We start from the raw sequence: 16,446 nt of genomic DNA on the forward strand, positions 1-16,446 counted from the left end.
TCATATTGTTGGTGTAATTATACTCATTGGTATTATTTAGTTGGAGTTATGAGTAACATCAATATGGCAACAAGTAGTGGAGGGGTTGTAGACGTTGTGGCCTAGAGCACACGCCGTTCTGTTAATCCTCACAACCAACAAAATCATGCAGGAGAATTCAACTTAGATACCCGAGGCAAACTCACAGAAGTAGCCTGGTACCTTTTTGATTCTCAGCCTCACATTTCAAGCAAATCATTTTATAAGGTATAGTGGTACAAGAAATGCTAGCAATAAATCCAGTTTTAGTTCCTTTTTTGGTCAAGTTGGCCACAGCAAGCTATGCTTTTACAAGGTTGCGAAGAGGACGCAATAAAATAATATATTAGCAATGAAACACTTTTCCCGCTGCTTGCACCACCACATAACAATATGGTTCAGTGATATGGGCCGATGATCAGAGACTACAATATGACGATATGTTTAGGAGGGATGCTTCAGTCTTTGTTTTGCTTTGCTCTTTAATCTGTAGGCCTAATTTAACTCCAACCACGTGTGTATACACGTTGCTAAATACATAGACTTTTATGATAGGAACTTTACGTTGTGAAAACATTGGTTTCTCAGCGCGGTGGTTATAGGTTTAGACCCATTGAATGGAGCTGTTACAGTTCCGGAGGCCAGAAACATCAAAAGCATCCATCACTTTGTGTTCAGAATTATCATGCTTTTACGCAACTGGATTTCTTGCACTGAACTTCAGTTTACTTAAAGCTTTATTTATGGAAATGCATTCAGATTTCCACATTCACACAGAGGCTTACCTCTGATCACATATATATTCACCTTGACATTGGGTTTAGCAAAAAGTATATTCTAGTATTTATTTCAACCTCTTTGACTTTAGTAATATATGCTTACAATTCGTCTCAGGTCAGCTCATCGAGTAGGCGAAAGGCCATCAATAGGCTTTATGGTATATATTAATTTGGCAACTAATTGAATATAAACATTTCCCGAAGGTTTTGACCATATTTGCGTTATACAAACATATTTATTTAAAAGCCTTTTTGAGATGTAGTTACATGTTTTGATTTCATGGTGAGCGGTTCTTCAATCGAACGTACATATTTTGATGTCTCCAAAAAAGAAACGGGAAATAGGCTGCAGCGACCTTCCAAAACAATTCGGTAGGCTATAGCGCTAGCTCTGACCGAACACAAGCCTATCTGTCACGTCAAGGTCAAACGCACTAGTTTTAGCCATGCATGTTTAGCAGGGCGTACAAGTGGTAGAAATGGCAGGAATTACTCTTTATTCAGAGCTAGGTGTGACTGCACGGTCTATTCTCCTGTCCCTGCTGTCAAACAAGTCGTGTGGGATTTAGATTTATTCTCAGGGTTACAATTCCTCAAGTATTCAAGTACCAATATCTTAATCTCATTATAAATGCAGAAATACTATAACATATTGCTATATAAAACACTGAATGCGTTTTTTTCACATTTCCATCAAATGAGTTTGTATTAACCTCCTTTTTGCATCTTCTACGTCCAAGTGGAGCTGCTAAATGTATCATTTATAGAAAATGCAGATGTAAATGTATGACATATATCGTATTGGATAACCAACAGATAGTTTTGACTTTGAGACGGTCTCCAGGCTCTTTTATGGTGACTTGTCTGTGGGGATCAAAGGTCAGAGCTGTGTACGGCGTTGATGCAGACCTTGAATGTGGGACCAAAGCCTCCCTCTGAGGAGGGAGACGGCCTAAGGAGAAAGGGAATAATAAATAGCCTACTGTGTGTGTCTCTGCGCGCCGTACCATTGCGTCATATGCTAAAGGACCTATTCCGCAAATTGGTCTGAAGAAACTATTTGTGAACTTTTCTGTTGTGTTTATAGGTTCAGTCTGCGTATCCACTGTCCTAAAACGAATACTCAATCAGTTTTTGAGTTGAGCCTACTGTTTTGAACTATCATGAGATATATTTACAACAAATAGGACAGAGAAACCCAAGAGTCTTTAAAAACGTCGTGCATAATCTTCTACTCAAAATCACACACACACACACACACACACACACACACACACACACACACACACACACACACACACACACACACACACACACACACACACACACACACACACACACACACACACACACACACACACACACACACACAGCGACAAAGAGCAAGAGAGACACCAAGTGCATGTCATTTCCTTCTATGCATCCTCAGGATATTCTTCTTATTAACTATGACATGAGTGAGAACTGCATCACTGTTTTTTCCCATAGTTTCGGATGATTTTAACTGATTTGTGTGATATCTTTTGTGACCGTTTATGAAAAAAATGACACTTTAATCTTGTAGTTAGGAAATGCAGTCTATTCCAAACTTATTTCTTATATTTTCCACGTTAATGTTAGAATTGACTGATTGGGTGAAACGTAAGCCTAACATATTAAATAGACCATGGTCTAGGGATGGACAAATTAACAAGAGAAAATACATAGATAGCCTAGTTCTACAAGAAGCGAATATCAACCATGTCCGTTTTTACGCGTAAGGTTTGTGCGTAAAACAGGATTTTCTGTTAGGCTTTTTGAACTGTGCTGTAAGCAAAAATATTCATGGGTTTGCCTAAAAGTGTTATTCTGTTAATTCAGCATCTTGATCGAAAAAATAGAGACTTAACATTTGCGTGCTTCAGTATTGGCCTGATCACTAACTAGTCATTAGAATTATCAAACGTATGACATTTCAGGATGAAAGGCCGTCATTGTAAATAAGAATTTGTTCTTATCTGACTTGCCTAGTTAAATAAAGGTTAAATAAATAAATAAAAAAATTTAAACTGCAAATGGCATAGGCTACGTTAATTTTAATAAAGTGCGTTTAGTTTTTTTGTTGTTGCTGTTAACGTTGCTGTAGTATAATTTCCCAACCGATAATACCGACTGTTTAATAGGCTATTTATGAAAATATTGTTCGACGGGTTGTGTGTAGTCGTTATCCATGCTATATGCTAATAAAAAGTATTTGAGAAAATAAAAAATACCCGACACAAGTAAGAGTAAATACAATGTTTATGCCAATAATGTTTGCTATATTCAGTAGGCTATACAAACATTTTAGTTGCTAATGAAACACAATAGTTTTATTAAAGAAAAATAGCCTAATCTTTACATTTTTATGAAACACAAGGACTGATTATAGGTCCATGTGATTTATATTGCTTGAAATAATATACATTTATGGATACGTGGTATTTTTAAAGAGGAAGTTGCCTTCATTCTTACGCATCCCCCACCATTTGCTTTTCACTTCCAAAGCCATTTGCCAAGTTCAGACACCATTGTTTGTTTGTGTGAGTGTGTGTGAGAGAGAGAGATAGAGAGAGAGAGAGAGTGCGGTGCATGTAAAAAAATAAAATGAAGAGAAAGATGATAGGTCACGATTTAGCCTGGCGAATTCACTGTTTCTTTTGTTGTCATATCAATATTTAACGAGTGTCTGTGTCAAACCATGAAGTTGTAGCCTAGCCTACATAGCTAAGGTCTTCAGATTTTCACCACTACAGTCGGTAACTCAGTGTCGAGGTCATATTTGGAGCATGTGCTGCTTATTTACAGACACGGAAACACAACTCTCTTTCGAGCAACCAATGGATCTCCAAATGTGGCTTTGTGAACAATATATCAGACAGTGATATCTGAACCACGAATCTGACATAATATTGGATTACACATGTCCAAACCTCACACGCAGGTGTTATCCCACCTTTTGCAGTGACAACAAATGAACTGAAGCAAGCATTTTTTGCGGTTTTTGTTTCATCACCCATATGAACGTTGTCATTTTGCAATGAAGATGAAAAAGTGCTTAAACACATTGAAAACAAACAATGGAAGGAATTTACATTTTCAAATTTTCTGAGGTGGCCTAGACCTATTTCTTAACTGTTTTTATTTGTATTTTCACAGATAAAATGCAAACAACAACTGAATTAGAATAGGCATGTGAATGTCTACACCCCAATATAATATGGGAGCATAGTAAAACTAAAAGGTTGCTTATGCCAAATTAAGATTGGACCTATTCTTTATAAATTGTTTTCATTTAATTTGCGTGCTTTTTTTTGACATCCTAGTTCTTTTAGGTAGTTTTTATTCAGATTTTGCTTAGAATCTTCCAAAGATTTTTCTAAATACATCGTCCAATATAAGGCCTACGCCTAAACCACCGTGCATTCATTTCAGTAAGACCAACCGCGCATTGGTACGGCATAGATTCAACTATATAAAACAATGTAAGCTACTTTTAAGGTGATGATGTTGTGACATATGGCTGTGTTGATATGTTTAGATAAAAAAAGGTTTTATACACACCTTTTGTCCATGTTTTTACTATATTGCACGCTTATCTGAAAGGCCTATGTGTAACGAGCACCATTTCTCTATTCCTAAATTCAAAGTAGGTATGTTGTTGTTATTATTATTAAATAGCCTATGTCTATGTTGGTATGTTTGATATGTTCAGATTTAAAGTAGGTTTTGCGCACGCCCTTTCTCTATTCTTTTTGCGGTATTGCTGTTTAGACATCCCATATCATGTGCATCTCCTCAGAATATCGACCTTGATGCACGCTGAGAATTTTGACTTTTACGCACGTTTATCAGATAGGTTTTACGCACACCTTATGTCTATTCTTAGATTCAAAGTAGACCTGCTATTAAATCGCCTATAGTTAATCTCCATAATGTCTTGATTAACTAAAACCCATCACCTGAGTTTTTTTGAGTAACTACTGTCACTTGATGTGGAATCTTATTTGCATTTTATTAGCAGCCTATTTGCCAAATACAGTTACTGTGGGTTGTTCCGTGTGCTTGTGGGGCTCTTGGTTTAGCTTTGCGACATAATCCTTCGTCATATTTGCCATTAGGCTATAGGCCTATATCCACCCACTACATGCGAAAAACGAATTCAGAGGCGTAAATCTGAGAAACTTTTTAAACTTTCCACATGAGTGCGCCATACAAATGGCTGTGCAGTGTTTTGATGTTAGAGGTTTCCACACAGCTGCGCTTGCGGACGGTGCGGCACATTGTCCATGTTTTTCCTGCGGTCTATGTGGGCGGAAACCCCCCGACAAATTGAAGGTCAAGTTAGTAAGCTCCTTATATGGGGCTCCATTGTCCATCGTCAATGTTTTGGGAAAAGGGCAAGAATGACCGGTTAAAAAAAGAGGGGGGAAACTGCTCCTATAAGTCGTTTGGTGGTTGTATTTTATAATACATTTCTCGTTGAGTATAAAGTAAGACTTACAACTTAGGTGGATAGAGAGGGACAGGAGAGGAAAGGTTCCAGGGCGCGTTTTTGAGAGAATAAATTGTTTCTCAATAAGAATAGAAGATGTCATATATCCAAAGTGATCGGGATGCCAACTTCAAAAGCGGCAGTCTCCGCTAGATCTGAAGGCAGCAGTGTGTAGAGTTGGAGAGGAAATTAAACGTCATAAAGAGAGAGGCTTAATTAGGGGCCCAATGCTTAAGCGCTACCGAATCCTGTAGGAAACAAAGACGGATATTTGGTAAGAAAATACAGATTCTATTTCCTTTCTCATAAATCTACTTTACCTTTCAGATACTTAAGAAAAAAGTTTACTGCGTTTTTTGTCTGATCTCAGATAGTCAAATGCCAAACGTCTCAGATCAGCTAAAGTGCATTGGGTATTTTGGACATGTCGTGATTTTTGACCTAGGCTATAAGCAATTTTATCCCAGTTTAGAGGATAGAATAGCCTACGATTGTAGATGCACTAGCCTAGTAGTAGGCATAATCTGAGCAACGCAAATTTGACATTTTTTTAATGAAGAAATTCACACGTTGATTATTTTCATAATAGTAGCAGGTGATTTTATAAACCCTATCCAAGTAAATAATGGATCACCTGAATTACCGCGAAGGCCTACTTGTGGTCATCCGGAGTCATGCATTGGTACCCACTGAAACCTCTGGTTGATATTCGATCAGTTGATTTGAGGATATGCGCATGCAAAATGGAGACATTGCTGATCGTGGGATATCGACCACATGACCACATGGCTTATCATATGAACACCACACAAATATATGACGAATAATTCTCAATTCGTAAGGTTACATGACGTCTGTCATCAAATATTGGACCAAAAAATAAACACGATTTGGGGTCAATTCCATTTCCACTCAGGCAGTTCAGTAAATTCAATTATTTTATGGAAACCATCATTCCAAATATAATATGGTAGGCTGACGTATATGCATTTGTCCAAAGCGATGTATGGTCCACGTACTGTATATCCATTCGTATGTTTCCAATGCGGGAATCAAATATAGTTTACACAATCCTGGTGTTGCAGATACCCTGTTCCAACCAACTGAGGCATCATAGCCCTAATATTTGACAATTTCCAGTTGAATCTCAACTAATTACCTGAGTTGGTGTAACCATCACTTACTTGTATGCTCATATTGCGTTTGAGAGCTCCAGGGCACATGGCACATGTAGTCTATACCAGTTTATTATTTTTGGCTCATTTACGAATTGTTGTTTTTTGTTCAGTCGTAGTATAGTGCTGTATAATATACAAGTATATAGTACTTTTATATTAGGTGGCTATCTAGTTTGTTGTTTTGATGCACTGTGCTTTCCACTGGATGTCAGTTTAATATCCAATTTGATCAATATGTGTTTGTTGTGTCATTGTATGGCCTGGCCTAAACTGCATGTCATTGTATGGCCTGGCCTAAACTGCATGCATTGTATGACCTGGCCTAAACTGCATGTCATTGTATGGCCTGGCCTAAACTGCATGTCATTGTATGGCCTCGCCTAAGCTCTCATAGTCTTACGTCAGACCTTCATCCACGTTTCTCAAAAATCACATTTCGAAGTTGTTCCAAATGTAACATTTCAAAATGTGATTACTTCTCTGTATTATTCCAAGGATAAGTTTAGGCATGAACTCAAAATTCGTAATGTTAGGCATTAACTCTGAACGGTTACGGTAAGGGTTAAGGTTTGGGATAGGCTTAAAACAATTCGAACATGGATGGATCTCTGGATTCGAACATGCAACCTTTTACCATCCACGAAGCCCTAGCAAAACAAAAGGCTACTTGAAGGTAACAGCGCTCACTGTTGCCTCTAGTGGCCGGTTTCCACGTCATCTCCCGACGTCCTCCGACATGGATTGACATTAATACTGACTTGTATCATGGGTGACCTGCCTGGTTGTATTTTGTTTTGAAATAAGGCAACAAGTGTATTGTGCTAGTCGATTAATTTTTCATCCTCTAATTAGTTTTCAACTTTGATGCGACCTTATCACGTTGATGATTTGTTGATGAAATAATGTAGAACTAGCTACGATTAGAGTTTTTGACGAGTTGATTCATTCTCATTACCGCACAGACATGTTGCGTTTATTCCCATACATGGATGTGCAAATGAAATCGGGACACTTGAATGAATGTTTAACCCTTTCCAAATACTAACAATTTCCAAATATAGGCTATATTAGAATTGAACATATTTCCCAAATTCGGTTTATTCCTGCTCCAATTTATGTTATTTTGATAATCTATCAGTTTACAGATATGGATTGGTTTTATAATCGTCAACATTTGATAGGCCTATATCATAGCTTCCTCGAACACTGTTATCACTCAATAGACCCACTTTATCCAAGTATTTGTAATGTTCTGATGTGTCTTTTTTTTAACGAAATAAGATGTGCCTACTCAAAATGTTTTCATCAGTTTGTATGCATCCTATTTCAGACAGGTAACGAAATGAACCACAGCTTGGTAATATTAACTTGTTGTTGCTTTTTTTGCATGTTTGGGATTCAAATTAGTATTTGGTAACGACTATAAACCAGCTTCCAATTTTCTTTTTAAAAACAAGTGTACAAATCCCACACTCGAAAAGAAAGGCGACCGGCCTTGAGTTTAGTATAACGTTTTCAATGTTCGTGGATACTAGCTGTTCCTGTCAGCACCTGGAAACCGATTACTGTGCAGAAAATTTTCTTTATGTTTTTCTTAATTTTTTGCCTATTTACTATTTTTCATAATAAAGATGATAGTCCAGTGGGCTGTCCACGCGAGTCGTGCAGATTCACCCCACAAATGACAGACAAATCTCGCAAATGCATCGGTAAATTTGTAGCCTGTAATATTTTTTCTTCTTCATATAATGCAAACGTGCACTAAGTGAAATGACACTATAAATTCGACTCTATATGCCTACACATGACTCTACCACACACGTGGAGAAAATTGTCCTCAACACGCGCAATCCAACCACATCACTGGGTTTGTAGGCTATATTAGGCCCTATTGTAAGTGACAGATGGCAGCCATGATTAAACAAGAAATGAAAAAAACTTTACTATATGGGATAAGCATTTTAAATGCCCTCAAAATTGTTTGTGGAATGTATGCTGTTGCAGTTTTGGTTTTCATTTCCCACACATAAGCATAAAGCAAATATAGCTTGTTCGAGGAGCGTGTTCTGTCAACGCTGACTCTCTCCATGGGCTAGACCACACCTCAGCTAACCCTCCAAAATATTTTTTCATAGCACGTTTGGGTTTGTTATATCCATGAGGTAGGCTACCCTCGCCACAAAGTATCCCCAAAACAAGACGGCAAAATCAACACATTTAACGTTACGAACTTTATCGTTAAGTGTTTTATTCATGGTTTATTATTGTTTTAAGCTATATTGTATAGGCAAGTTATAGTATCGTCTATAGTATGGCTAATTTCCACAATAAATAGGCTAGCACATGCTATTTGTTAGCCTATTTAGAAGTAATATATTTCTAATGAATAGTAGCTTAATGTAACATTCAACCTTTCAAAATGCTATATCCTGAAACTGACTTACCAAAAAGTATGTTATAGCCTATACCTAACTCACCTGCAGTCCTTGTATTTTAATTAGACTATTGATAAATCCACTTTTCCGCTTTAGTGGTTTGCAAAACAAAAGTTGCACAATGAAAGACGCACGGTTGGGTGCTTACTGCACAATGAACTCCTGATATTTTCACCTAAGGGCATATGTGTTTAAAACCTGCTTGCCATTCTCAGTTGCTGCGGCTCGTTGCTGCAGCCAGGACCTCGGTGTAACCATGGCCTTTTTTTGTCGATGCTTGAAACTGTTCACAGCTCATACAACCGGATTTAATAGGTTGGCTTACATCCAATTAAAATGATCTGGGCCATGAGGGGACAATAATATTATGTCACAAGCTTGCCACATTGAGCGATTGTTTCTGCTCGATTTTTTGTGGGTATAGACATTCACGGAGCTAACTTGACCACTGTCTTGAGAGAAAATATTGCCTATCCAGGTCTCCGTTTGGTCTCCATTTTCATGATTTCTCTTTGGATTAAAAATAGGTCAGTAGTCTTGTTGGATTACTATAAGGGGTGGCGAGGCGTTGCCAGGATTCCGCAGTCAAACACATGTCGTAAAGTCTTCTCCCGAACAGTGGTGTTTTCAAGCAGAGAATGGCAAATATTTACAACACCGCTTTCATTCAAGTCTCAAGACCCAAGAGACCATTGGCACTTTTGGGGATATTAGGCTACCCGCATCAATATTATATTTGCTATGCACAATATTTAACCGTCGGAGATAGATGCACAGTCTTAGGAAAAACCAAACTCAGCAGAACTGTATAGGACAATAATCTATTTTCAAATCGAACTAATACCTAGATTGTTTTATGTGCAGGGTCCTATTGCGAGCAGTCTTGCGCCAACCTAGCCATAGCTCTTCAAGTGCATGCAGACGCAATCGTTACATTCTGTCAGCCTTCATGAAAGCAATATCACTCACATTCAGATGCTATAGGCTACATGTAAGCGACTATAGAAAGGATCTGTATTGTGCCTAAAAGAAACCGTACATAGCCAGTATGTTCAAATGAACACGGAATAGTGCACTTGGCATCCCTGCAGCATGGAAGAGAGCATTTAATGGTCATACACGGCCGACGGTCCCAGGAAGAGGATACCGTTTTTATGGCAGGCTATTTGTTTATTAGTTCTACTGCTCTCCGGGTGCAGTTTGTGTGCCGACATTCAATCTAATCTTTTGCTGAATTTGACAAGAGATATACAGAAATCTTTCAAAGTTAACACTATGACTAACATTACACTCAATTAAATTCTAGTGTGCACACCTCACCTTTCTTTTCTTGAAGTTCAACAGCTTTGGAATGGCATGCATGGAGCCTATGATATATTTAACACAGTAAACACAATGATGTAGTCTTCTTGTAAATGTCTGTTTCGGATATGCCACATGTTGTGTTAGTGGTCTAAATGTAAGGAATTAAAATGGCACAATTCTATGTAAACTTCGCTCCTTTTAACAAAAGCCTAGTAGCCAAAGAGGTGAAGAAAAGTCTGTTTACTGCAGCTATTCGGCCTTTTATGGTGGTTGCTTACAGGATTTTGGTGGTCAAATTCAAGTGCTGTGTCTGGAAAGCTGTCTGGTTTCTTTGTACTTGATTGCAGGCGTCTTGTGCCTCGACCATTATTCTGTTGAAAGTTGGGCTTTTGAACAAACTGTCCCCCCAAAAAACAGCCACCACCTTTAGAAAGTGATGCAGACCTCAACTATTTGGCCCAGTCAAGTCTAGGGGAGTAGGACCAAGGTCTTGGTCAATTGTCCGATTACAATTCATATAATTTCAAAACACGAAATTATTTGAATTCCAATGGAATGGACCGAGGTCGTGAACATGCTCCTGCATGAATCTCAAACTATGCACTATTTATTAGTCCACAGCATAACTCTGAAATATATGTTTTGTACACTTGGCCCTTTTCCTTTCGGAAAATTCAATGAAACCATTTGGTTTTGGTAGCACTGGCATGTCTTATGTCTTGGTATTATGGAATGGTCATCGCGGATTCTCGTTGATGCAAAAATGCAGGGAAGAAAATATATGTGAAACCGGGCTAATGTCTAAACATAATCATGCAGGGGCAAGCATGGGGACACACACACACGCACACACACACAGGTTATAAAATCGAAAACTGTGTTTTTTCTCTCTGACTTCCTAGTTTCCACGTCGCCAAACACTGGGCTGTGTTGCAGCCATATATGTAAAAAAAAAAATAGTAATTTATATTATTTTCTTTCTTTAAGTGATCTTGGTGCTGGGGATAGAGCAATGAACTGCGTTAAAATTGGGTCCCTTAACGAGATCTTTATACCAGTTATTACAACAGGTTTACTTGCAATTCATAACTTATAATACTTTCACGAGGAACTAAACCATCGGACTATATGATCATGAACATTTGAACTATCTTTGATTTCCTGAAATCTTAGGTTATATGTAAATTGGGCCTTCATGCATTTTCATTCACTAAAGAAGACTGGAATAAATTGTATGTCTTATTATAACGTATTTGTAATAATTCAAGAGTTTATAGAATATGTTCAATATGCACTTCAAGGGTTTTTAGGATAATGGATTAAAAGAGGCTTTTCATTGCTAGGAAAATACATTGGGGAAAGGGGTGAAAATCTCAAACACTGCACACTCATATGGTCGAAATTTTGTGAAGGTTTGCAAAATAATTTTTATAGGCTACTAGTAGTAGCCTAGTAACTATCAAAATATAGGCTATAGTAGCCTACATTTGCATGGCCCAATACTACTACTACTAATAATAATAATAATAACAACAATAATAATATTAATTATTATTATTATCATTAAAAACCCTTAGCATAGCTGTCAGGGTTATGTGCTATATTGCATTGCGCATGTGCTATAAGGTATTCATATTTTGATTACATAGTTATAGGCTACGTATAACGTATAGTTATAGGCTAAGATACCTGATATAGATTTTCATAATGCTCATGCGGTGTTGGAAAACCAATCGTTTGAACCTCCTATATCTTACCAAAGTGAACCACTCCTACGCATGTAAGTGTTCCAAATTGATATATGACAATATCTACTTTCGATCACGTGTCTTGGGGTGACTTAGATGGATAGCGCGTCATCTCGCCTTCCCAAATTTTCTCCTTCTGCAGTTCAATCCAAAAAATCTATCTATAGTGCACGAGAACGGGAAGAACGATGTTTAACTCGGTTAATCTGGGAAACTTCTGCTCACAGACGCGAAAAGACAGGACTTCTGAGTTCGGCGACAGAGCAAGCTGTGGGTCCAACCTTTACCTCCCCAGCTGCACCTATTATGTCCCCGAATTTTCTGCCGTCTCTTCCTTCCTGCCACAGGCCCCTTCTCGGCAAATCACCTACCCTTACTCCACGAACCTCTCCCAAGTGCAACCGGTTCGGGACGTTTCTTACAGTTTGGAGCCTTCAAGTAAGTGGCACCATAGAGGAAACTATGCGTCCTGCTACTCAGGGGAGGAACTGGTACATAGGGACTGCCTTCCGCCATCGTCCACCATGACAGAAATGCTGATGAAAAACGAAAGTGTCTACAGCCATCACCATCACCACCACCACCACCCAAGCTCCAACCACCCTTCCACGGGCTTTTACTCGGGTGTAGGGAAAAACAACGTTCTTCCGCAGGGCTTTGACCGCTTTTTCGAAAGCACACACAGCGGGGCGGATAACAGCTCGCAAGAGAACTGTGCTGAGAAGGGCGACTCCAGTAAACTGGATTCAGCGTCCCAACCGCCTGCCGCCCACCACAGCGCCGCCGACCCGGAGAAAGACCCAGAAGATGAAGAGGAAAACACTAATTCGGGTTCTTGTGCCTCTTCATCGGGCACGAAAGACGACAGCGCCAGCAAAACCAGCCACTCGAGTAGGTACCGAAGCTGTAAATGGGAAAAAGGTTAAGGGACTAGCCCTGTGTTTTGTCGGTCAGATTTTATGTGGAGTTTTATAAGCATTCAAAGGATTTTATTATAACCTACAAAGCTCTTTCTTCCAGCAAGAATAATTTTTACGATGGGAAAGCGCTTTCAAAAAACGATACGTTACACACAGGCAGCAGCTATCCCAGAGTCTGTGAAATTTTAAGAGCGCGCTATTGTGACAAATGCTAACTTTGATCATGAACTTGCGCTGGGCTTTTTAAGGCATGTTTCGCCAGGCTGTCGAGGGTAAAAAGCAATTGGGCAGAACACTGCTTTTGGGCGTCCTGTGATGTTTCCCTTCTCAGCAGCCTCCTATAAAAGTAAAAAATTATATTGTGTTGCTTCTGTCGACGTGTTGCTTTACGCCATAACAGCAGATGTTAACTGTTTTATCGAGATTTTATGTAAATATTTATGTAGAATTGTCCAGAAAATATCGGTTGTGATAATAATAATGTTTGGGTTTCTTTGGGATCCATGCTCTTCTCGAAAAGGCTATCCTAGTATTTCAGTTTGTAGACTAAGCAGTGATTTAAATATTTCAAGCGTTGAGATATTCTGTATATCAGCAACAAACTCGTTCTGCTTCGTCATAGTGTGATCCATGTGATAAACCAATGAGCATCGGTAAATTGGTCAAAATAGATATAATTATCTCATATTTATTCGTAGACTAATGAAACGGTGGTTCCCACTTCGCAGGCCAAAGCGCCCGCATAGTGTCATGTGGAAGAATTTGTCTCTAGCCTATAATAATATGCCACCTATTGGTTATCCTATCTAGCTATCCAGTGTTAATTTGCCATAGATGATCGCAATATGAAAGTAAATATCTTTCTTGATGGCCATATATTGCCATTTTGGCAGTGTATTGAGAGGGGGAAATAATGAGGTGGTGAGGGGATAAAAGTGCAATGTCGTGTAAATAAACTAGTAAGAGATTTTATAGAGGAGAAGGCTGATTATAGTTTTGCATCATAAGTTCTCCATGTCACAAGGGGATGGCACTGGGGGGATGTATTTAAAGATACAGAGAAATAAAATGTATGCGCAAACTTAAGGGTACATGTTTAGCAAACTTACATTTTATCAAACTTAACAAACCTACGTTTTGAATCCCCACAAGATTCAACGAGTCTCTAAATGCTTAAAGTGTACATGTTGGATACATTTGACCTTACATTCTTCTGCTTATTTGTTTTATATTGCTCTAAGGTACACCACGCACGAGGAAGAAGAGGTGTCCTTACACGAAGTTCCAGATTCGAGAACTGGAAAGAGAGTTCTTCTTTAATGTTTATATCAACAAGGAGAAACGGCTGCAGCTCTCCAGAATGCTAAACCTCACTGACCGTCAAGTCAAAATCTGGTTCCAGAACCGCCGAATGAAAGAAAAGAAATTAAGCCGAGATCGGCTGCAGTATTTTTCTGGCAACCCCTTATTGTGAACTCTAAACTGATAGCTTTGGTGAGAAATAATCATTCATATTATCACCTCTAAAACTGAATTGCCTTTGGAAGACAAAGCCAGAGTCGACTTCAGCTAAAAACAAGTGTTAGGTCATGGAAACGCTGGGACTGAAAAGAAAGAAAAGCAATTATTAATATTTTTTTTAATGTTTCCTTGTTTTGTTGAACCAATAACAAGAACCAGCAAAATGCAAGACCTCAGAGAAAAGTATCTCTGACAATAGCAGAGAAATGAAGGTAAAATATTCTTTTTTCTGTACAACATTTTTTCCAATTAAAGATTTTGTATTCACACGTTTGCCACATTAAGCCAAATATGTGAAACATTCTAATCGCAAGTACGACAGTTCTCAGTATTTTTTTATTTTGTTTGATTATATAGCCTATTTCGATTCACTTGTGAAATGCTGTCTTTCCAGTGACATTTCTCTCTTTTACCTCTGCATTTCATCATTATCCTTTCTTTGTGAAACGACTTCGCTACAAACTGAACGACTTGAGGACAGCCGCACAGATTCTTCATAGGTACCTTGCAAATACAGACACATGTTTTGCCGCAACCAAGAACTTGGACACGAATCATTGGTCCCAAATGAATAATGTCCTTTAAGAGACTATACAATATGACTGACTGTATATATGAATTTCATTTGTTTATCAAATTTTATCCCTTAAACTAATTACTATCTTTGAAAGATTTCAAAAAAATAACTTAAAAGCTCTATGGCTTACAAGCTCTTTGATTCTATAGTGAGCTTTTTGTTAATTGCTTGCCGTTTGCTTGCCGATTATGAGTTTATGCAGTATGAAGAGATGACGTCGCAAATATGCATCGAGTGAAATAATGTAACAAAAATAAACGAATAGTGATTCTTAAATCAAGCCATTCTTTGAGAGTGTTTATGTTATTATTTCCATTGGGTCTGTATTTCAAAGATCAACCACCAAGAACATGCGTTATAGTCTATTTGTGTATTCATACAGAATGCTTGGGCTTTAGTTATCAGTAGGGCTATAGTCCTCAACGCTTGTAGAAGAGCAATGTAATGTTACCTGCCACGTGACTTCTTAAGTAGGCCCTTACTAGCACAGTATACTAGGCTATTTAAACTGGTCACAACGGCCTATAAAAAGTTGTGAAACCCTATGCATGTCCCCGACAAGTCGTTGAAATTTCATGTGAAGAGTAATGGGAAATATGTATAGGCTCTATCGCAGAACTAGGTATCTAGGCTAATTGATACAAATCAAGAATCCAGGTCTACCCACAAATCAACAGGCTAAGGGTAAGAAGTCAGATTAAAATATTGGCAATGCTTGTAAAATAGTAAAGAATTAGGCGGACTTCGTGCGCAATTTGTCAGGAGTATGAGGGCGCTAAATTTATCTTCATTGTCCAGTGCTCTTGTTTTCACGAAAAAGTCTGCAAGTAATTAGGGGTGCTATAATGTTGAATTGGTTTTCATCCATGTATGACCTATGTAGGCTAAAGGAAAACACATTTGCGTGTGCGTGCATGTTTGCCGGTGTTACTGATGTTGGTGAGTGAATGTGTCAATAAGAGAGTGAGAGAGGTTGATATGTGCACTAAAATAAATATCCAATGGTCATTTTGAAAACTAGACCAGTCCAGTCTAGACACTGTCATAAAGACCAGGGGCACTAAATAGTTACTTTTCTCTTAATTGCACCGTCTGCCCAGTGGAGTGAGATACCTACCGTCGTAAATGGGGAACTCGAATAGATGGCCTTTTACTCTAAAACATACAAAAATTCCATGTTGATATCATCCCTAGTGCACAATATTCACGTCATCCTTATCCTTATCCATTTTTTCTCGTGATAACAAAACGAACCCAACTAGGATATCTGTTGAGAGGCTTTCTGGCGAGAATAAAACCCTCAAGTTTATTGACCATGTGGTGGTGTATAGGCCCTCCTCATCGATGTCCTGCGGCTGTGGCATGTGTTTTACTCTGTAGCTGTGCATATATCGAATGTAATTCATACCGATGCCCACCAATTTACAGATATGCAGGCCTTGGGATGTTTTG

The 16,446-nt window shown here is 38.5% G+C and overlaps 1 protein-coding gene across 1 annotated transcript; it reads left to right on the top strand.

The window, feature by feature from the left end:
- The first annotated feature begins 12,041 nt into the window (after positions 1–12,041).
- LOC139560629 (homeobox protein Hox-C11a-like) lies at positions 12,042–15,274 on the top strand. The gene is made up of 2 exons (XM_071377573.1): positions 12,042–12,867; positions 14,138–15,274. Exons 1-2 carry the CDS (start codon positions 12,165–12,167, stop codon positions 14,368–14,370), a joined length of 936 nt encoding a protein of 311 aa, XP_071233674.1. The 5' UTR covers positions 12,042–12,164; the 3' UTR covers positions 14,371–15,274.
- The last annotated feature ends 1,172 nt before the right edge of the window (positions 15,275–16,446 follow it).

This window comes from Salvelinus alpinus, chromosome 2 (genome assembly GCF_045679555.1).
Source record: "Salvelinus alpinus chromosome 2, SLU_Salpinus.1, whole genome shotgun sequence".
In the NCBI taxonomy this organism is placed as follows: Eukaryota; Metazoa; Chordata; class Actinopteri; order Salmoniformes; family Salmonidae; genus Salvelinus; species Salvelinus alpinus.

Bases quoted from the DNA above. Each gene is read 5' to 3' on its own strand.
- LOC139560629 (XM_071377573.1), top strand. From the start codon at position 12,165: ATGTTTAACTCGGTTAATCTGGGAAACTTCTGCTCACAGACGCGAAAA. The intron at 12,868-14,137 runs GTAGGTACCGAA...TATTGCTCTAAG, and splicing joins CAGCAAAACCAGCCACTCGA to GTACACCACGCACGAGGAAG.